Source organism: Ascaphus truei, chromosome 2 (genome assembly GCF_040206685.1).
Source record: "Ascaphus truei isolate aAscTru1 chromosome 2, aAscTru1.hap1, whole genome shotgun sequence".
NCBI lineage: Eukaryota > Metazoa > Chordata > Amphibia > Anura > Ascaphidae > Ascaphus > Ascaphus truei.
The window spans coordinates 427,352,657-427,376,072 of record NC_134484.1 but is presented as its reverse complement, the minus strand read 5'-3'; the positions used below and the strand labels follow the sequence as shown (position 1 = coordinate 427,376,072).

Genomic DNA, 23,416 nt, shown 5'->3' with positions numbered 1-23,416 from the left:
ACACTAACCAACAGTAGATTCGTTTTCACTTTCTAGTTAAAAGAGCAGCCTACCCCCCTAATTTAACACTCTGAGTGCCCCATCATGATAAGGCATATTAAGTGGCACCCAGGAGGACTTATGGCGTTGCCCCATCATCAACGTGTTGCTAGTTTGTAAGGGAGAGCACAACCTAAGCTCTTACTGAACCGAGTAACAATGGGTCTGTCGTGCGCATCAGTGCAGTTGACCAGGTCTGGATGCTTCAGACACGGGAGCCATGCGAGGGAGTTATGCCAGGCCACGGAAGTAACCGGTGCAGGGAGAGGGATATGATACTTCACCTGCTTTCCTCCGGTTTGGGGCCCACTCTCCTCGTTAGCTCCTGCGTGCCGCCGTCAAGAGGTATCAGGAAACTGGAAGGAAAACGGCGCTACTGCGCATGTCCAGAAAAAAGCTCCCAGAGTTATCTTCACACAACTTTATTGACCACACACAGGGCTACACCAGCATCTCCCCCTCTACGCGTTTCACCCTCTGTGTTCAATAAAGTTGTGTGAAGATAACTCTGGGAGCTTTTTTCCGGACATGCGCAGTAGCGCCGTTTTCCTTCCAGTTTTCTTACTGAACCGAGTTCGCAATTAAAACAGAATTTCATACCTAAAGTCTCCCACATTGCCACCATTCCATTGTCTGTCACCCTTTTTCATTCCTGACAACACGAGCGGGTCAAAGTCTGGTACACAAGCAAATAAATATTTGGAACAAACCTATTAATACCATCTACAGCAATCCTTCCCTTTGTATGTTTTATCAGTATATATCTATAAGTTTTTAGGGTTTTGTCTTTTTGAAAACAACTGCTGTTTCCTCTAATAAAAGTGAAACAGATAAGGCTTACACTATGAGATTAAGTGAAGACGATTGGAGATTTCAATAGTTACATTGAAAAAATTATTTTAGACTGAGTGCCCCATAAACGCTAAAATTTACTGCGATATTTTGGCTTACTTTTGCAATTTTACTATTTGAGTTTCAAACACTTCCCCCAATTCTTGAATCATCCTGTTTATTGCTTCAGTCGTTTCTGTAGGAAAAGAAAACCACAAGACAAAACTTTCTACACATATAATTCATTGCATTCGTATCAAATTCAACAACAGGTGCAAAATGAGATGGAAAAAAATACTATAGTTGCAAAAGGTAAAATAGAGTTTGACCTAAAAATAAATAAATAAGTTCTGCAATTGATGTACAATAATCACATAATAACCATCTTTCTTAAAACTAAAAATAAAGCTAGAAACTTACGAAACTTTCCATGTGTTTCAAAATTCTGTAGCATTGACAATGCATCCGGACTTGGATCTGCAAGTACCAAAAGGTATCCACGTTATAATTTTGCTTCATGAAAGAGGCACATTAATGGATTCTCCATTACTTTTTCATGTAGTGTTTAAGTTAGTTTTGTCACTTATGGCCCATTACTGGGTTCATTAAAATTTCTATGAGACATATATTTATACAGGCCAACAAGTTCTGCAAAATAAGAGGGAAGAGCTCATGAGACTACAGGACAGGTGCTTGTGTACACATGAAATCATGGTATATGCAGTTCAAATACTGGGTGGCGTTTGTTAAAACAAGAACAGGTTTGGGGAATCTTTATGAGATGAATAAATGGAATCTGCAATGCTTTTACGGTTAGCTGCAATTCAGTGAGAGGTTTATGTCACATTTTACCCAATGTAACTTAATTGTTTAATGCAAAAGATACAATAAAAGATTAATCATTAGCCATTTATAAAGCACTGGCCCATCAAATTATCTTCTTCCCAATTTAAAACATATACGTACCACTACACTCCCAGACTGCCCCCATTCTCGCTACTCCCAGACTGCCCCCATTCTCGCTCTTGCCTCTATCACTACTGTATGCTCCTACACTTTTCAGTCTGGACTCTTTTTTTCTCTTTGCCTCCTTCCCCTCACACCTCCTCTCCTCCCTTTGCTACCTTCTTTCCTCATTGTCTCATTTCTCCCTATTGAGACCCACCCCATGTGTCACTCCTCTTCTTTTACACAGCCTTCCACATAAACTCATCCCTTTCTAGATTTCTGGTTGACATTGAGAAAGTTGGAATTGGGTAGACACATTGTGCAAGCTGAGCTGAAGCTAGCAGTGGTAGAGCAAATGCAACAGCAAGAAAACTATTTGAACATTTTAATGAAGATGGTCAAATGACAGCCACTCCATCCCCAAGAAGAGAGGTAGACAAGGATGTGTAACGATCTGTGTCAGAATTCCCAGAGAAGTAGGATTTGAGTAGTATCTCCGAACACAACCCCTTCTTGGTTTGTGGCTCAGCCCTAGTGTGACTAGATTCAAGTTTCTATTGGAGCATTTAAGCTATAGTTTAATCCACTCTATTATTAGCCTAATCATGTTGTTTATTTATTTTAGTTATAAAATGTTTTACCAGAAAGTAATACATTGAGAGTTACCTCTCGTTTTCAAGTATGCCCTGGTCACAGAGTTATAATGACAAATACATGGTTACAAATACATAGTTACATTAAGTGAAAAGGGTTATATAGTACATTATATACCAGACATTGCATGCACAGTTAAAGATAATATATGTTATAGGCGTATATAACAGTTACAGACCAGATAAAAATGTGAGACAGCTTTAGTTTTGAAAGAACTTAGACTGGTGGTGGCTGTGAGAGTCTACGGTAGGTTGTTCACGTTTTGGGGTGCACAGTAAGAGGAGGAGCGGCCGGATACTTTGTTGAACCTTGGGACCATGAACAGTCTTTTGGAGTCAGATCTCAGATGATAAGTGCTGAATGTGGTAGGGTGTGGAGTTTGTTCAGATAGGCGGGTAGCTTACTCAGGAAGTATTTGAAGGCAAGACAGGAGAGATTAACTTTGCTCTAAGACTCAAGTGATGACCAATCTAGTTCTTTGAGCATTTTGCAGTGATGTGTGTTGTTGTTGCATTGGATGACAAAGCGGTATATTGAGTTGTAGAGGGTATCAGGTTTGCCAAGGTGAGATTGGGGTGCCATGCCATATACTATGTCCCCATAGTCTATAATTGGCACCAGCATATGCTGTGCGACGCGCTTTCTGACCAGCAGATTTAGGGAGGATTTGTTCCTATATAGCAGGGGAGCACAATTTTACATCATTTGACGCTTGTGATGTCACGTCACATGACCCCGTGGCGGAATTTGATGTCACTTTGCCATGCAGACGCGTCACAGCGTCTGAATCCCGGTAAGTGTTATTGTTGCAGAGGCCTCACGCAATCCCCCAGCATTTAATTTAAATGCCTGGTGGAAGAGTGCGTGACCTCTGCAACCGCCCGTGCCCCCCAGACAAATCTCGCCCCCCTCAGTTTGCGCACCCCTGCTATATAGTACACCTATTTTGGCACAGGTTTTGTATATCAGGGTCTGAATGTGAGATATAAATGATGGGGAGTAGTGTGACGGTAAGGGCAGTTCGGCAAGCATATTAAAGGTTAAACACGCTGGTTGCCCCTACCCGTCGGGATGACTGCCTATGTGTAGACATCTTATTATACACAAAATGGTTGACAGTGGATATCTCTGTGTTTCCCCCATGCAGGCAATTGATTCCCCATGTTGAATCTGCTTGTGTATTTGTAAGGCTCCATTGTGTGATGAGCTGCTAATCTACTCAGTCCAGACAGCACACAATGGATGCTTGGACTATAAGAAGTTCTTGGCAACACTGAGGAAGTGGGGAACATATACTTCAAAAGCAGAGCCATTGTTCATCCCAGACTCTGAGGCGTCCATCTCAGCAGGAGATACTTCTGAAACTGGGAATCGAGGTCTGGGTCCAAGCCTCGCTGGGCTGATTACCTCTTGGTCAGTTTGAATTTTCCCCTATCCTTAAGCCCGCCTCTGTGAGCTTTCCTAATGCACAGTCACCTCCCACGGCCCTGATTGGTCCATCTCGGTCTTCCATGGTTTCAGATGGAGGCCGAAAAAGAACGTAAACCGACACCGATCAGAGCTAAACAGATTACTCTGATATTGTGAGGTTCATAGCTGGTTTCCATGTCAGAGATTTGCATCTGCAAACGAGTGGCTATTTGTTGACGTCATTCTCTGATATATTCATACTGCGCCGAAACACTACTGGTGCTGTTACCACTATGAAAATAGTGTAAGAGACAGATTGGATATCCAGGACATCACTATTACATGCAGCCTCCTGTGACACAAGCATAGCAGAGGGCTGCAAAGTGGAACGCACCCTCCTCTGCTGGACCATACAGATCACTGGAAGAGGTAGGACAGATGTGGGGTGTGATCAATGAGGCCAGTAATGTTAGGGAGGTGTCCTTCCCTCCCCTTTCATTCCCCGCCCATCAATGTAGTCAGATATCTTCCTCTAAGTGGGGGAAGGGATTTTAGGCTGCGCTCCTCTCCTTAATTGTCTTTATTAATTTTTTTAAGTAATAACTCAGGTCACCTTAAGGGCCGGATACATCAAACTTTGGTAACCCAACATAGCGCAATTATCGCCAAAAAAGGCACCTTTTATCGGATCCATTAAAAGCATCCAATTTGATCAAAACAGGCATAATAATCAAGTTCCGATATTGATCGGAACGGGGTGAATGGCAGAAATACCAAAAATATTTAATCACTTAGTCCAAGATGACGTTAGTCCTGTCTTTACAATATATAATGGTCAATATACTGGCCATTATATACATAGGCCAGATAAGCTAAACCAACCTGAAATAGGTGATAAACTAATGGCCAAGATCCCTATTAGACAAATGTGGCTAATAGTATTTTTGGGCATTAAGCATAAAAAAAAACATGCACCCAGTTTAAAAAAAAAACATTAATAATTCCCCTTTATTACCTTAGCAGCTAATCACTAAGGTAATGAAGGGGTTAACCTCGCTCGCCTTACCATCATCCCAGGGGCTAGTACGCCCTATTGGTGGATGTACCATGTGATCAGCCATCAAGGTTGGTTGAGAATGATCACTCAAGCAATGTTGATGACATCACATGGTACATCAACCAATAGAATTAGTGGATGTACCATGTGATGAATGCCCCTTTTGGGAGATGTGATGTCGCATTAAAGGGGTGGAAATCGCATTCCTTTTTTGCCCGTTGAGGGCTTGGGTAGGCACAATGCCAATAAATGAATGGAATTGCTTAGTATTTGTATGTTATTATTTATTGTAAAATTAACTTTTTTATGTTTTATGTTTATGCTTTCAATGGGCAATGGGGGAGGGGCTCTTGTTAGGGTATGAGGGGGTGATGGGGGTACTTGCCCCCTGAGTGGGTTGTTAGGTCTCCTGGGGTTAACACTTTTATTACATAGCGGTTAGCTGCTATGGTAATGAAGGAGGATTATTAATGTATTTTATTTTTGTTTATGTATTTTTTTTATTATAGATTATCATGTATTACCAATGTGGATATCTAGGCTCCCCATTGAGAAAGCCTAGGTATTCACAGTGATAATCAGTAGTTTTATATGTAAAATGTATTTTGTATGTAATGTTTATTTATTTTTTAGATATGTCTGTTTTATTTAGATTAATGCCCCAAATCCCTACTAGCCACATTTGGCTTATTGGGACATTTTCCATTAGTCAAGAGGGGGGGCCTGGAGTAGGGGGCCGGGTGAATGGGGTAGTTACCTTGAGGTTGGTGGTTAAGCTTCCCGGAGGGGGCGGGTGTGGGGGGATGTCATGGCAATGCTTTACTAGCCACTAAGGTGTGCAAGGGGGAAGGTACTGTAGTGCCGATGAGTATTCTAAAACAAATCTGGGGCAATCACCAACAAGACCCAGGTACATGCTGGGTACATGCTGGGTACATGCTGCAACATTTCAGTGACATTTCTGCAGACAGACTAATGGGCCATCAGATTAACAGCAGGGGTCCCTGGCAGTCCCATTCAAACTGAATGGGAATGCCAGGGCCCCCTGCTATGTTAATCCGATGGGCCATTAGTCTCTGCAGAAATGTCACTGAAATGTTGCAGCTTGTACCCAGCATGTACCCGGGTCTTGTTGGTGATTGCCCCAGATTTTCCAAAGCAATTTTAAGGCAAGTTTTAGAATACTCATCGGCGCACCTGTACTGTGTTTTTTTTTTAAATGTATTAACCCCTTTGGTAACCACATGCATCAAACGGGTTAATGTTATTTCTATCATAGGCTTCTGTAATAAAAGTTATTAGAGAAACCTAGGATAGAAATATGATCGTGATGCAGAATTAACGCATCGCCATTTAGCCCAAACATCGCACCAAGTACATTATTACTGCAAAGCTCATGTATACCTATTGTGGTAATAACACTACTTATTGCCCCTCGGGATTCTAGGAAAGTGCTGAGGAACAGGGAGCAAAACATTGAGATTTACAACAAACACAGTACCTGCAACATATATTTCATATATTGAAAAAAAACATCACAGGACAAGAACTTCCTTGCAGATACCAATCGTAGTAAATGTAAATGAGAGGATATATCTCACCTTCTGCTGCACCCTTTGAGCCCTGTTGAGCTTGCGCCCTTTTGATCTTATCACTGCAGAAAAAATAAGGTCTTTAATATACAACTTTTTAGTTAATTACTTAATTGTATTGTATGTCTTTATTTATATAGCGCCATAAATATACATAGCGCTTCACAGTAGTAATACATGTTGTAATCATATAAATAACAAATAATATAAATAACAGGCCATGGGAATAAGTGCTTCAGACATAAGAGTGACATTAAGGAAGAGGAGTACCTGCTCCAAGGAGCTTACAATCTAATTGGTAGGTAGGGAGAACGTACAGAGACAGTAGGAGGGAGTTCTGGTAAGTGCGTCTGCAGGGGGCCAAGCTTTATGTATCATGTGTCCAGGATTATCCACAGTGCTATTCATATGCTTCTTTAAGCAAGTGTGTCTTAAGGTGGGTCTTAAAGGTGGATAGAGAGGGTGCTAGTCGGGTACTGAGGGGAAGGGCATGCCAGAGGTGTGGGGCAGTCAGTGAAAAAGGTTAAAGGCGGGAGAGGGCTTTAGATACAAAGGGGGTAGAAAGAAGACATCCTTGAGAAGACCGCAAGAGTCAGGATGGGGGCAGATATGTAAGGAGGGGCAGAAGAGTGTAAAGCTTTAAAAGTGAGAAGAAAGGAGTGCGAGATGCGGGATTTGATCGGAAGCCAGGAGAGGGATATCATGAGGGGAGATGCTGAGACAGATCTAGGAAAGAGTAGAGTGATTCTGGCAGCAGCGTTTAGGATAGATTGTAGGGGAGACAGGTGAGAGGCAGGAAGGCCGGACAGCAGGATGTTACAGTATTGTATTGTATGTCTTTATTTATATAGCGCCATTTATGTACATAGCGCTTCACAGTAGTAATACATGTGGTAATCAAATAAATAACAGATAATATAAATAACAGATCATGGGAATAAGTGCTTCAGACTTAAACGTAACATTAAGGAAGAGGAGTCCCTGCCCCGAGGAGCTTACAGTCTATCAAGACGGGAGAGAATGAGGGCCTGAGTCAGAGTTTTAGCAGTCGAGCAACAGAGGAAAGGGCGTATCTTAGTTATATTGCAGAGGAAATAGCGACAGGTTTTAGAAATGTTTTGAATGTGAGAGAGGAGTCGAGTGTGACCCCTAGGCAGTGTGCTTGGGCTACTGGGTGAATGATCGTAGTTCCAACAGTAATGTGGAAGGAGGTAGTAGGGCCAGGTTTGGGAGGAAATATGAGGAGCTCTGTTTTAGCCATGTTGAGTTTAAGGCGACGGAGGGCCACCCAGGATGATATAGCAGAGAGACATTCAGAAACTTTGGTTTGTACAGCAGGTGTAAGGTTGGGTGTTGAAAAGTATATTTGTGTGTCGTCAGCATAGAGGTGATAATTAAACCCAAAAGATGTTATTAGGTCACCTAGAGAGAGTGTGTACAGAGAAATAAGAGAAGAGGTCCCAGGACAGAGCCCTGGGGTACCCCATAGAGAGATCAATAGAGGAGGAGGAGGAGGTGTTAGCAGAAGAGACACTGAAAGTACGATGGGAGAGGTAGGATGAGATCCAGGATAGAGCTTTGTTCCGAATACCAAGAGTATGGAGAATGTGAAAGAGAAGAGGGTGGTCCACGGTGTCAAATGCTGCAGAGAGGTTGAGTAATATGAGCAGAGTGTAGTGACCTCTGTCTTTGGCAGCATGGAGGTCGTCAGTTATTTTAGTGAGGGCTGTTTCCGTGGAGTGAGCAGTGCGGAAGCCAGATTGTAGAGGGTCTAGGAGAGAATAGGTGTTGAGAAAATGGAGCAAGCGAGAGAATACAAGACGTTCAAGGAGTTTAGAGACAAAAGGCAGGAGGGAGACAGGTCGATAGTTAGAAAGACAGGTAGGGTCAAGCTTGGTGTTTTTGAGTAATGGTATGACTGTTGCATGTTTGAAGGAGGATGGAAAGGTTCCAGAGCAGAGGGAGGAGTTAAAAATGTGTGTGAGCATAGGGATTATAGTAGGAGCAAGAGGTTTTAGGAGATGGGAGGTAATGGGGTCAAGAGGGCAAGTGGTAGAGGGAGAAGAGGCGATCAACAGCAACACATCCTCCTCTGAGACCGTGGAAAAAGAGTCAAGGAAGGCAGGAGGAGAGTTAGGAAGAGGTGTAGGATGGGAGGAAGAAACAGAGGGGATGTTCTGCCATATGGATTCCACCTTTTCCTTAAAATAGTCAGCAAAGTCCTGAGCGGAGATGGAGGAAGGAGAGGCAGCTGAGGGTGGTTTGAGTAGAGTATCAAAGACAGAACAGTCGGCGTGGGTTAGACTTGTGCATGTTGATTAGTGAAGAAAAGTAGGCTTGTTTAGCTTGCGAGAGGGCAGAGTTGAAACAGGATAGCATAAATTTGTAGTGAAGGAAGTCTGCGAGAGTATGAGATTTCCTCCAGAGGCATTCGGAGGAACGAGTGGAGGAACGCAGCATGCGCGTGTGGTAATTTAGCCAGGGTCTAGAAACACATGAAGAGATGCATCTGATAGTGTCATTTAGTTAAGTTATAAACTGTAATGTTTTTGATTCGTTAAAGTGATAGTAGGATATGTTTGTAAAAGCTACCATGATGTGGTACAATTACATTACAACGAAATAAAGCAACAATGATCTCTTCCTCTTTTTGGCAGTGGAAGGAACAGGCTCACTAGGCCCCCTTGTAATTGGTCGCCTGCGGCTTAAGGGAGCTGGATCACTTGTTTGCTGGATGGACTAGGAGGGGAAGTAAATAGAGGAGGAATGATAGGAGTGCACATGAGAAGCAAAACCCCCAATGTAACCAAGGGTTTTCTTGATGCTGCTGGTGTGGACACAATTGATTGTGCTCGCAAGCTCTCTGATGCTTGCTGCACTTCCCAGGTTATGCCAATTTACAGCGTCAGTAACTAGGGCCAAACTACTAGTCACATTGGTGTTATTTTTCCGCATGAGTTTTGTTATGACTCTGTAATGGAGGCTATTATTGCTCAAATGCAAATTCATCTGAAGATATGCAAAACTATGCATTTGGAGCAGCTGTTTATACTGCAGAATGGCCAGACCGTACTGCTGTATAGAGTAGTCAGCTTCACAAGCTACAGGAATTGCAGGAGCTGGAGCTGCATACTGCTCTGGGGCAATAAGGTCACTGTGTCCTCCTCTTGCAGATCTTTCTCAAGTTACATCTTGGGGCTTTCCAACTGTACAGATGAATATCTTGTGATGGTCCTTCAAAAAAGGTAGATAATATGCTCAAATAGAGTACTAGTCTTTGGGTACATATAACCACATTTGTATTGACTTTGTGTGAGTATCTTTACATGTTAGGATCACTTTGGTAAGATGATTTAATATACTGATATCATTATTTACCATACTGTAAGTACAGATGTAGTGTGACTTACTGTGTCCAGCGCAAGTCTGCGGCGCTGGTGACAGCGTCTGTCGCTATTGCACTGTAAAGGTCCATGCATCTGAATGGGACCACTTGCAGCTTTAATCCTTCAATGCTGCGACCACCACGGTTGCGGCCCTTAAGACTGCGCTTATAGTGCTGGCTACGGTGACTGCGACGTCGCGCAGTGCCGTAGCAAGTACATGCAGTCCGTCACAGGTGCCCATAGTGGGCGCGATTGCAACGGCGCTGCAGAGCCAATGAAGGTAAACCGCTGACAGCTGCGCCTCCGCTACGCCCCCTGCCGCCTTTCCTTGGTCTCCTACACCAGAGTGCAGAAATCGCAATAGGTATGGCGATGGCTGACGTCACACGATCGCGTAGTCGGTCGCACAGCCAGAACTATAAGCGCAGCCTAAGACATTAAGTCTTGCTACATCAGTATATGTAATGTGTATGACATGGCCTGTAGTATACTTGAAGATTTTGAGGTCTTAAATCTAAGCATGTCACATATAGGTTATTGTGACAACTACTTACCACATGTATGTGTGACTGTCATGCAAATAATTCAGGTCTGATCTACAAGGTTGTGTATGTTACATGTATACATTAGATTAATATATACTGTATGATATAAGTTGTCTGTTTTAACTTAACTCGGTTGCTCTCCTGCAAGATCTCCTGTGTCCACCAGTTATGGAATGCCTAGTACCTGGGAAGGTGAGATCGCCTCCATCATTCTTCTCTCATATGCTGAGACTTCCAGCTCGGGTGGTGGCCCCCCTCCTGTTCGCTTTGTCCAAGTAGCAAGATCTACTCGCTTAGCAACAAGTTTTTTCACACGTTGTGCGATCTTTTCTTCCCTGCCACTGGGGTGAACACCCATGTCTGGATCATTATCATTGATCTCGGGCTGCTCAATCTTGGTGGATTTTTTTATCAACTCTGATTGACCCCTATGGTATCTTTGTTTGGCAGTCAGCAGACTAATCGTTTTGGGCCTCTATTTCTTGATGCATTAATTTATCCAGCCTGTCCGCTTCTTCAATGTGCAGGGAAGTCCAAAGTATTGTATGGCGGGGTATCTCTACTACAATAGCACTGTCTTGAAGTTCATTCACTACCAGGAGACCCTTGCCTACAGCTTCCTTATCCATCACGGGCTTATCCACAAAAAGAATGACACTCTTATTGTCCTGGAACTAGATTCCATATTTCTTTGTCCTTCCTTTAGTTATGGGATCCATTTCTCCCTTGCTTAATTGCCTGTCAGTTTCCCCTGTCCCAGCAGCAACGCTGCATGTAAAATGCAACATTATTGCTACATGTTGTAGTTCCCTCAGACATTCTGTGAGTTGCCATAGCAGTCCCAGCCTTTCTCTCCAGAATGGGCTAGTCTGCCCCCACTTCTGTTTGTTTTAAGATAGTCTGTCCCAAGGCTATTCCTTTACCCACACTGCTTCTCACTTCCTTTCCACCCTAGATCACAGTGAGTACAGTCCTGTCTGCATCCACCCTTGGTAAGGCCTTTCTCTCTTACCATAGTCTAACCTCATAGAAGCATCCCACATAGAGAAGCACTCTCTGCCTACACTACACCTACAAGTTCCTGTGTTTTCTACTCCTGCAATAAAGTTAAGAAAGACATTAAGGACTTGTCATGCTTTGGAAGAGGGAAGACATGAGTTAAAGCTAACTGAAGCTATTCATACCTCAACACGTGACCCTAGCTTCAGGATACTTATCAGTAGAGGTAATTTGCGCCTGGTTCAGGGTCCTTAAATTCCAGTACATCAATCTTGTTTTCATTCTCCTCACACATAACAATTACCCATGGCCACTCTTTTTTAAAGTTGGCTGTATTCTTGTGCCCTTTCCCTTTTCAAAGATGAGTGACCAACCACAGTTGTATCTTTAGGGGTGTGCTCACAGACACCATTCTGTCTTATTCTAGCCAAAAACTGAATCTTTATAATATCTGCTTTCATCGTGAGGAATCTGGTTCGGCCATGTGGGCACGGTAGTAGATTTGTATTGCGCTTCTCGGTCGTAATTCGGTTCTTAGCTGAATTTTGTGGAAAGCCGATTGTAGCACTGAGACTGCATTGCGGGTGCGCTTACAGTATAACAACACATAGCTTGCTTGGTTGTTATGTAGGACCTATATCTGGACTGAATCATACAAACTGTTTCCTTAATTTTCCTATACTTCCTAACATTTTACTGGAGCACAATTACACATTGTTTCAAATATTCATATTTCTTTCTTTGTCATTGCATTCTCCATGTTGACTGGAGAAGACAGGCTGCTTTATTCTGGTGATAAAGCTGACAAGCTTTCATTCCTCTCTAGGTAGCCTGCATGACGACCGCTGCAGAGCATTTGCGCAAATCCCTCTATCTCTCCAACCTTCTTTGGATAAGAGCTCTGTAGTATTTCTGGAGTGTTAGAATGCTTCTCTTCTATCTTTCAGAGTTGGCTCTAATATCAAAAATTTCTAACTGGAAAAAAGCAGTTAACCTCTTTCCTGCTCCAAGGCGCCCTCTGCTGCTTTCAGTGCTAACTGCACTTCCAACTTTTCTTATTACTTTGTGAAGTTTCTAATTTTCTTCACTAACTTGACCAGTCAGATATCAAACTTCTGTCAGGTTTCTGTTATCTCTTTTTAGAATCTCTAACATTCAGGACCTTTCCGTATGTCATCCTTCCATTTACACACCTCTGTGCTGAGACTTTGGATCTCCTGGTGCGAGACTTCTAGCTCAGTGCTGAGAGTGCAAACCTCTTTTTAAGAGACTTCCATCTCTGTACCTTGACATCAAATCTCCCTTTCACTCCAGTTCTACACAGTGACTGTGAAATTCCTTCTGAGAGATTTCCAGTTCTGTGCCGAGACCGCTGAACTCCTGGCGAGAGACATCCAGCCCTATGCTCAGATTGTGTACCTCTCTCAGATTTCCAGCTCTGTATGGAGACTATGAATCTCTTTCTGAGACTCCCAGATCTGTACTGACTGCAAAACGCCTTTTGAGAGATTCCAAGAGACTGTGAGACTCCTTCTGAGAGAGTTCAAGCTCTATATTGAGACTGAGTGCAACCTTCCAAGAGACTTTCATGTCTGCCTGAGCTTCCTCATACTTCTGCTTCCAGTCAGCAGTAACTTCGTCAGAGCAGCTCTGTTTCTTGACCATGGCGGCAATAGTTGCGTTCAGTCTCCAAATCGGTCATCAGCTGAGTCAGCCTCTTATCCTGTACTGCCTGTTGCTGGGTTAGTGTGAGGATTAGGGGGTCACAGCGGCCGCAGCGTGACCCCCCCTTACCTTCTGCTGCTCCCGCTTCCGTGGGACGTACCTGTCGCCGGCTCCATCCGCCCCCCGTTGTCCTGGAGCGTCCCCGCCGGGCCGCCTCTGCTCCGCAGGTGCTCTCGTCTTGCGCGGCTGCTGTTAGTCCCGGGCGCGCGGGTGAAGATAATTTATTCACTGCACTAGCAGTGAAACCACGCCCCCAACTAACGTGCAGGCAATTACTCCAGACCAAACCTGCTCACCTGCCTGCCAATCAAGGAGACCTATCCAGGACAGCTCCACGCACTGCCTCCGCTCCCTATTGGTCAGCCGCACTATATATTGCCTGTCTTACCACTTTAACATTGCTCGACATAGTCTCTACTTGTGGATGTCTATTCTGGCTCTCTCTTGTCTTCGCTTATTCAGGTTACGATCCGGCTTGGCGGACTACACTCTCTGGCTCTCGACCCCGGCTTCCACTTGACCTCGCTGCTTCTCACGTCCCTCGATCTCAGCTCGCATCTCGACCTTCCGGATCTCACCACTCCCTGACCTTTGCAACGGCAACGACTACGTCTCTTATCTACCCAGTACCGGCAAGTATTGCTACAGCTGTATCCACCTGGCCTGGCAACGCCAAAACACCACACTCCGGACACGCTCCTTCTGCTGCGGGTGCGTGTATACATAAGTCCCACCTCAGTACAAGGGACGGGTCTGGTCTGCGGGCAGCACCGGCATAACAGTTAGGAGTTGGGTGTGTTGCTCAATATGCTGCCGTAGTAGGTCAGTTTGCTTGGCCTGCTCATACAGAAACTCTTTTAACAATTGTTCCTAGTCTGTTTCAGGGCTGGTCAACAATCACAATGAATCGTATAGGCAAGGACACAAACGTGGCAATGTAGAAAAGGCTCTAGAGAGGGCAAGTAAAGAAGATCAACGGCAGAATAAATCAGAAGTGATGACGTGTGTGAGCAAGTTCACCACAGCGAGTAGATTTATTAAGCAGACTATCAAAAGACATTGGAGAGTGCTACAAACAGACATCTCATTGGGTCCCGTATGGAAAGAATATCCCAGGGTGGCCTACCAAAGAGAAAACCTGAAGGATATTCTAATACACGCAGATAGGAAGGAACATTATTCGGTACCACATTTCTTGAGTGACCCTAGACCAGGATGCTATAGGTGTTTTAACTGCTCGGTATGTAAAAGCCTGACGACAGGTAGTGAATTTAGCCACCCTAGGAGTGGTAGGAAATGTAAAATAACAAGTAGAATTACCTGTACAAGCACACGTTATATACATTATAAAATGCCCATGTGGTCTCATTTATGTTGGTAAGACCTACTGTTGAAGACCAGATTTATTGAACATAAAAGTAGAATTAATAATAAATCTGATGATACTACACTGATTACACACTGGCAGAATTTAAACATACAATTTCATCTCTGAGGCTAACAGGCATCGAGCAAGTTAAAAAAGTAAGTGCTGGTCAGGATAGGGATACAGTGTTGTTACAGAGGGAAACCTTCTGGACATATACACTTGACACAGTATATCCTAGGGCAGGGGTGAGCAAACGTTTTATGCCGAGCCCCCCTTTTCATCCATAAAATTTCTCGGCCCCCCCTGCCTGATGTAATCAAAATCACATGAAAAAAAAAAAAAACCTTTATTAAACGGTGTACAATATAAATCCAAATATGTTTAAATACTTACATATTTCAACCGCTCGCGCTTGCAAAATTAGGCTGTGTCCACGCTGCCGCTGAGAGCGGTGACATCACCAACTCTCCAAGCATGAACACAGGGTGTCCTGCATAATTTTGCAAGCGTGGATCGGGGCTATTTGTGTGTGTGTTTGTGTGTGTTTGTGTGTGGCTGTATTGACTGCTGCTGAGTGCACTTCAAAGTCAATTTTGTTTGTCTCCCCAAGCGCCAAGCTTGGGTGAGCGTACCTGCACAAAGGCAATCCTTTGGGGGGGCATTCATCCACCACTTTGCTACCTCCCTTCCCTCTCCCCCCCCCTTTTTTTTCTTCCTTCCCCTCCATGCTTTTTGTCTTGCTATCCCCATTTTCATCCAAACTCCTACCTACAGTATTATTATTTTTTTTCCGTTTTCAATGTTGTGTTTTCACTTTCTTTTTTATTATTTCTGTCCATTCATAGTGTGATTGATATAGTGGCAGCCTACCCTTTCACTTGCAGAGGATCGCAGCGAAGCAGGTTGCCAGCGGAGGAGAGCAGGAACACAGCGCTATTGCAGGGCAGACACCGAAGGAGGGGCGTTTGACTTCATTGTGCTCGGGCGTGCTCCTCCCCGTACCTCCAAAGCCCCTGCACGTGCGCTCACACACCATCACGTTGCCGCCACCTGTACTATCCTGTTCAGCCACCCGCACACATTTCGGCTGCCCACCCGTGCACATTTTCTTGGCCGCCCCTCGCGCATAGCTTTTGCATCCTCCTGCGCACAGCGTCTGCCGGCCCGTGCACCCAGTTTTCGTTGCACGTCGCCTGCGCCCCCCTAAATAATCTTGCGCCTCATTGCCCCCCCAGTTTGCGCACCACTGCATTACAACATACACTCTCTCAATCAATCAATCAATCAATCACCACATACACTCAATCAATCACCACACACACTCACCATATACACTCAATCAATCACCACACACACTCAATCCCCCCCCCACACACACACACCACATACTCAATCCCCACACACTCGCACACTCAATCCCCACACACACATACACTCAATCCCCACACACACACACACACACAATCCCCACACACACACAATCCCCCCCCCCACACACACACACAATCCCCCCCCACACACACACACACACAATCCCCCCCACACACACACAGACACACAATCCCCACACACACACACACAATCCCTACACACACACACACTAAATCCCCACACACACTCAATCCCCACACACACACACACACAATCCCCCCCCACACACACACAATCCCCCCACACACACACACACACAATCCCCCCCCCCCACACACACACTCAATCCCCCCCCACACACAATCCCCCCACACACACACACAATCCCCCCACACACACTCAATCCCCCCCCACACACACAATCCCCCCACACACACACAAACTCAATCTCCACACACACACACACAAACTCAATCCCCCCCACACACAACCTCCCCACACACACACACACAAACTCAATCCACACACACACACACTTTGACCTGGGGGGGCGACATGCTCCGATCCTCCAACCCCCCATGCTGCTGAAAACTGGTGCGGGAAGCAGACAGGAAGAGAAGGAGGGGCTGTGTGCAGAGAGAAGCCCCGCCCCCTCTGCAAGACACAGACACATAGAAGCAGCAGCACGGAGCTTCTGGCCGCCCGTTCACAGCTCTGCCCGCCCAAAGGTTTCCCTGCAAGCAGCCCACGCCCCCCTACATAATCTTGCGCCCCCCACCCCCCAGTTTGCGCACCGCTGTCCTAGGGGTTTCAATGATTACATATCGTATAACTGTTTCTTATCTAGGAGGTAGTATTGTATACTAATATCTTTATTTGCCTACAGGATGTGTGGCTGCTGCTATAGTCTTTTCTATACATTTTGTGCCTAATAGAATTAGACAGATCATAGCATAAATATAACAAGAGACTGTTTTGCATTCCATTTTTATTGATTTTAAACCAATCACACATTGAGCACTCGGGTTCAAGGCACAGCACTTAGGGAACATGCTCTCTAAATTTTGTCTCTCTCTCACATTAAGACTGGAAGGAGCAGGGACTACCAAGGATGCTGCTCGGACTCATCTTCCGACAGAACCAGAAAGTACAAGCATTTCCAGTAGAGTGTTGACGCATGCGCAATGTGTCCCTGCAAAGAAAAATCTACAGATGACGACGCGGGACATCGCATTGGACCAGAAGATCGCGATGACGTCACCAATGCTGAAACACGGAAGTATCGGCCTGTGGATCGCAAAGAAGGACTGCGCATGCGCAGGAGAGATGTCCCTAACCCTCGCGAGATTATGGAAGGCAGAGGAGCCTGTCGGGGCATGGACACAAGCGTAGATGACGTCACCAACACTGGAACGTGGAAGTACCGCCCTGTGGAACGCAAAGATGGACGGCGCATGCGCAAGAGAGATGTCCCTAATCCTTGCGAGATCATGGAAGGCAGAGGAGCCTATCGGAGCGCAGATGACGTCACTCATTGTCAAAACGCGGAAGTATGGACTTTCATGATGTGAGGGAGGAGAGACTTAATTAAATGAAAACAATGTGGGACAGCTGTTGAACCTTTTCACGTAGTTTTAATTTTCTTCTTGTTTTGTTACGGTCGAAACGTTGTGTGGCACAATATATTTTTCTATTCAGCAAACCCGCAGTGCGTTGGATCTCCTTTTCAGCAGTTCAGATCAGGATTACCAGGACAGGTACCCATTGAACCAGCAGCACCGGTAATATTGAATGTATTATTTAGTTGTGGTGTGCAGCATATCACTTCTGTTTGGTCAACGATCACCACATATTTGTCCCAGCTCCGCTTCCCTGGTAATGTTTGTTGAGCGTTTCTCACTGTCAGAACCAGACAGACACTTTTTCAGGGTACATGACTTCCGACTTGGGCCCTCTGGAGTTTTCGCCATTCCCTGGATAAATCTTTCCTTTACTCTAGGCTGCAGGGCATCTCGGTCCCCTTTTTGTTTTTGCAGGGTTATCTGTGGATATGTCTGCAACTTTCACGGTAAGCGGAGAACCGCTTTTCCTTTCTCTTCCTCTTTACTTTGGAAGACTTGGGCGCATCAGGGATACTAAGGTCCCTTTCTTTGCTTGAAATTTCTGCAGTTTCACTAGACCCTTTTCTTGCAGTTGCAGGCAGCAATATTCCGCTAGGCCTGCCATTGCTGCCGACGTTCCCGTACGAAAGGATACAACACTTCCGTGTGCCCAGGGTCCAGGCAAGTCTAACATCCTAGGCGTGTTTCGCTGGTGCTTCTCGTTTCTGGGACCATATAAGAGACATCCTCATTATCAAAATGCCTGAAGGGCCGGTTTAATTATTGACAAAACACATTTTGCCCTCAAATCTTGCAGATCCAGGTGTATTCTTCACCCTGACCTCAGGAGGCGCTCTTGCGTCAATATTCTCTGTATATGCTAGAACCACCAATGGTGAGTTATACAGGTGGAGCAGACTTCAATTCACTTCCAGAGTTCGTAGCTCTCGCAGGCATCACGTTAGATTTTTTATTTTTTCTGAGCGGCCATTTAAAAAAAAACATTTTTTTATCCCCCTCTGCATGCGTAATGGGGTAGACTTTGGTCACAGAATCAGAACCTTGAATCAGTCCCCGTCTGTAGCAGTCCCCTCAGTCAGACTGTGGCATTTGTGACTTTATCCAGCGCAGTGGAGCTTTTTCTGCCTGTATCTGTAGCTCTTTATTCCTGGTCACCTCTGCACGTGGTTCTTCCGCGGTCACTCCCGTTGCTCAAGCTTTTATATGATATCAAAATAGAAAAATAGGCAGAGCACTGCAAAAAAGCTAGTGAGGAAGCTGGACAAAGGTAGCCGTTGAAAAAAGCAATTTATTAAAGATACATCATCCCAGCAGTGAACTCCAATGCGTTTCGTATCTGCTAGTACTTTGTCAAAGAGCTCATGCTGCAGGACTCTCCCCCGATCATTCCTTCCTCTAGCTGCATGTTTTAGTCCACTCATCAGGGGCGCACTTAATACAAGCATTATTAAGCAGTTTTCTCCCGTCATCTTTACTGATTCAAGTCTTCTATGGACATTATTTACAGTTAGTTGAAGTTTCCCTACATATCTGGAGAATCGGCATAGGGGTTCTTTACCCCCCTCTTTCCCCAAGCTTTTATATGAACTGTTGTAAACAGGAGCACAAAAAAAATCCCTGACTGTCTCTGGGGCTCCATTGTAATTCAAGGGCCACCTTTCATTCTACTTCTAACACCATATGTCGGAGATGTGTGCAGAGGTTTTTATAACAGGAGACGTTTTAAAGAGAAAATAGGTTTGTATTAGCCAGTGGGTTTAAACAACAAAACACAGCTTATGGTTCAGAAAAACAGGGTTAAAGAAACATAAACAAAACAGGGGTTCTCCTCTAGGGAGCACTGACTAGACCACACCATACACCCTATTTATGGGTAGGGGGGGCTTGGCCCCTTACCAACAACAGTCAGATAAACAATTCACAGGTGGGGGTCACTTACGTTCGCCCCACAGCGTCATCCAGTCTGCTTAGAAGGAGGGAAGAGAGTCCCAGTGTAGGCTTCTCTCCACCGCGGCCCAGTAACTTCCTGTGCCAGAGAGAAAATAGTGCCTACGTCATCTCTTCAGCAATTCAAAGCACTTCCCTGGACTAGAGATTTCCCTGCAGTGAATGCTACAGCCTTATAAAGGCCTTTAATAAAGCAGCTGAGCAGGCAATAAAGGCAGCCCTGTGGCTTTAACCTGCTCAGTGCTGTCTCAGGCTCTGTCAATAGGTCTTATTAGGTGATGGAGGATTCACCCTGTTAAACACCCCCTCGCTTCCTACTTAATGCCAGCCCTTTCCTCCTGTCCTTTTGCCGGATAAACATGTTTGTTTGGCTACTGTGACATGTATCCTGCTATCATAGACCGGCCTGCTCTGACCTGTGCCTACCTGACCACTCTACCTGCCTGCTGCTTGCTTTCAACCGCACCTTCCTGTTTCTTCTGACCGTGTACTACCAGCTCCAGCCACTGAAATGTACCTCACTACATAGAGCTTGCAGCCATGGGCCTGACAAGTTGATAAATGTAATGCTCCTTATTCAAGAAACAACAGAGGTGGAAGCCTCAAGAGCCATGTTCACACCTGTAAGGTCAGGCTAAAATGGATTAGAATAGCAGAAACGTAAAAACTAATAGGACGCTGATCATCTGAGAGTCAGTCACAGTACACTTGGGACGCACAGAAATCGGCACCAGCCGGGAGTCTGTGTTCCTTCCACTCAGTAGGCAGATACCTTAGGAAATATTTCCCCCAGAAATACCTATCCATAAAAGTGCTGAAGTTTGACGATTATTATGAAACTCCCAGCCACCTCATAAAAATCAACATGTGTCGTCATTCTATTTTTATTCATTTTTTTGCCTTAAGATCATTAGTTCTCCAATAAGGCCATTTTTGTTTTCCCTGAAGCACTGAAGATTGACAGCTGTGTCATACTTGTTCTTAAAATGACTTAGACCCCTATTGTGTTTATTTTCATTTTAATGTGCACATGGGCGTTACATGGCTGGAACACATGTGCGTTAATTGGAAAGCACGTTAGATTTTTTTCCAATGCACATGTGCATTATGTTGGTCATCACGTCTCTACGTTATTAATGTACCCGCTACTGCATATATCACAACGATACTGCTTTTGGTGACAGATGCTATTTTTAATATATCATTAGCATTGTGGGGCTCTCCAAAGTTACGGGTAGAGAAAATTGTTTTTCATGGAAAATGGTGGCATATTTTGAGAAGCAAAAAGTAGTGCCTGTTGAAGGGACTTCTCTGCTCGAAACTATTTTAGTGTTAAGAAATAACAAAGAAACATAAAACTAGAACATTTTAAAATAAATAGATGTCCATATTTATTTTCACTTACATTTTGGCCCCAGCAGGTGAAGGTGTCGGTTGTACAGTTTTTGGAAGGTCTTTAAAGCGAGTATTTATTTTTTCCAGCTTGCGGAAGCTTTGTATTATCTTACTGATATCTGCTGAGATTGTGGTATGAGATGCAGGAGCCTGCCCATCGGCTGATATGTTTCCTTCACCTAACTGAGATACAGTATGGTTATTCAGTATGATATGGTCACACTATACAATGAAAAATCTTACAAAATAAGCCATTCGTATAATGTGGATCAAATGTTACAGGTCTCAGAGTAATCAGCATTTCACGTAATAAAGATGTTTTATTTTTGTAGACAGATAGACCAACAGATTTTACATTGGGAAATATTTTCATCTCTTTGCTAGAAAGGATATGATGCTATGCGGAAGAAATTCTAAAGCTCCGGAAAAACAAACAAAACTAAATTATATTTCCATAACAACAACAACAATACAAATCCGAATCCCGACACTTAATATAACACTGCCGATCATTTCAGCTATTAACACTTTCCTTGTTCCTCATCCCCCAAAGAGATTTTGATGTAAACTCTCCATTATTTAACGATATAATGCAAGTTCTGGATCTATTTCCTGTAATGGTCCTGGAAAAGTGATGCTATGCTTTTCGTTACAATGTCTATTAAAAGCAGTAATACGAAGGGAAGCAAAAGGTCATCCGGAGTTGAACCAGGCTTTTGCCATCTCCAATGAAACTGGGATTCCTTAAAAATGTACTTGTAAGTGACTGGGTTTTTAATTAAATTTAGCCTCCCTCCCACAATTAAATAGTGACATAATTGAAGCATGACGCACCGACAAGTTATTGGATGACCCAGTTGGCCATTTTTATTTATTTAAAAAAATTTTACCTACACATAATTTATCGAAAACAGAAGAGTTTGCAGAACTGAAAATAGAGAGATTTATTTATTTATAAAATGTTTTACTAGGACATAATACATTGAGAATCAACTCTCGTTTTTAAGTATGTCCTGGGCACAGTGTTATGATGACAATACATGGTTACATTAAATGAACAGAGGTTCAACATTCAATTTACAGACATTTCATGGACAGTTAGAGATAATATATGATTATGGGTATTTGAAGCAGCTACAGGCAAGATTAAAATGCGAGACAGCTGAAGTCTTGAAATTACTTAAACTGGAGGCGGTTTTGAGAGTCTCTGGTAGGTTGTTCCAGTCATGAGAAGCACAGAAAGAGAAGGAGCGACCGGATTCCTTGTTGAACACTTGGACTGTGAACAGTCTTTTGGAGTCAGATTTCAGGTAATAAGGTATGAGTGTGGTCGGGGTGATGAGTTTCTTCAGATAAGCAGGTAGCTTGCCCAAAATGTATTTGAAGGCAAGATAGGAAAAATGTACGTTGTGTCTGGACTCAAGGCATAGTCAATCAAGTTCTTGGAGCATTTTGCAGTGATGTGTGTTGTAGTAAGATTGAAGGACAAATTGGTATATTAAGTTGTAAAGGGAGTATAGTTTGCTTACGGTGAGGTTAGAGTGCTGTACCAGATACTATGCCCCCATAGTCTATAATTTGCATTAGCATCTGTAGTGCAATGTGCTTTCTGACCAGTGGGCTAATGAAGGATTTGTTCCTATAAAGTACACCTAGTTTGGCATAGGTTTTGGATGACAGGGTATCAGTATGCAACCCAAATGTTAAATGGGAGTCAAGCCGTATGCCCAGATATTTAAAACAAAGCGCCAGGGGCTAGAATTGTGTTAGAGTTGGTTCTGATCTGTAGCTCTGTCGTTGGTAGCTTTAGAAACTTAGGCTTAGTCCCAAATACCATAGTTACAGTTTTGTCAGTGTTTAAAAACAGTTTGTTATGGGAACTCAAGTATTGAAGTCTTGAAAAATCAGACTGAAGTACGTGTCTAAGGTCAGAGAGGCTAGTGCAGTGAGCATATAAGATTGTGTCATTCGCATTCATGTGCATTGAAGCTGCCTTACAAGCTGTAAATACGGTAGATCATGAATGAAGAATGAAAAGAGGAGTCTTCGATATAAAATAACACCCGTCCTCCTCTCTTTGGCCTATCTTTCCTAAAAATGGAATATCCCTGAATGGAGATAGAGGTATCAAGGGTTTAAGGAATTAGCCATGATTCAGAAAGAATTGTGGCTTTAGGCTCATGCAAAAGGCACTATGCCTTTAGTTCATCCAGTTTGGGCAGCAGGCAATCGAAAAAATTTATGGACTACAGGTAGCCCTTTTTTTAATTTAACAAACAAACATGAAATGTTAAATAAAACCTGGTTACTGAGGACAATGTAATTTAGGTAATTCCTATAGTTAAAAAAAAACTCTGTTGTTGATGGTGATTCATCACTCTCTCAAAGTTCTGGATGTGTTAGCATAAATTAACAAAAAAAATACATATATATATATATATAGCTAAACCCCGTTATAACGCGCCTCGTTATACCGCGATTCGGTTATAACGCGGTTTTCCCGTGGCTCCCGTTTAAAAAAAAAAA

The 23,416-nt window shown here is 43.8% G+C and overlaps 1 protein-coding gene across 1 annotated transcript in view; it reads right to left on the bottom strand.

Annotated features, from left to right (window-relative positions):
- CCDC7 (coiled-coil domain containing 7) overlaps positions 1–23,416 on the bottom strand; it is a 173,357-nt gene that overhangs the window by 74,959 nt on the left and 74,982 nt on the right. Inside the window, exons 6-10 of the mRNA XM_075588647.1 lie at positions 20,901–21,073; positions 19,488–19,574; positions 6,541–6,593; positions 1,291–1,347; positions 991–1,066 (exon numbers count right to left, since the gene is read on the bottom strand). Coding sequence (XP_075444762.1) covers positions 991–1,066; positions 1,291–1,347; positions 6,541–6,593; positions 19,488–19,574; positions 20,901–21,073 — 446 coding nt within the window. The remainder of the gene's footprint in view (positions 1–990; positions 1,067–1,290; positions 1,348–6,540; positions 6,594–19,487; positions 19,575–20,900; positions 21,074–23,416) is intronic.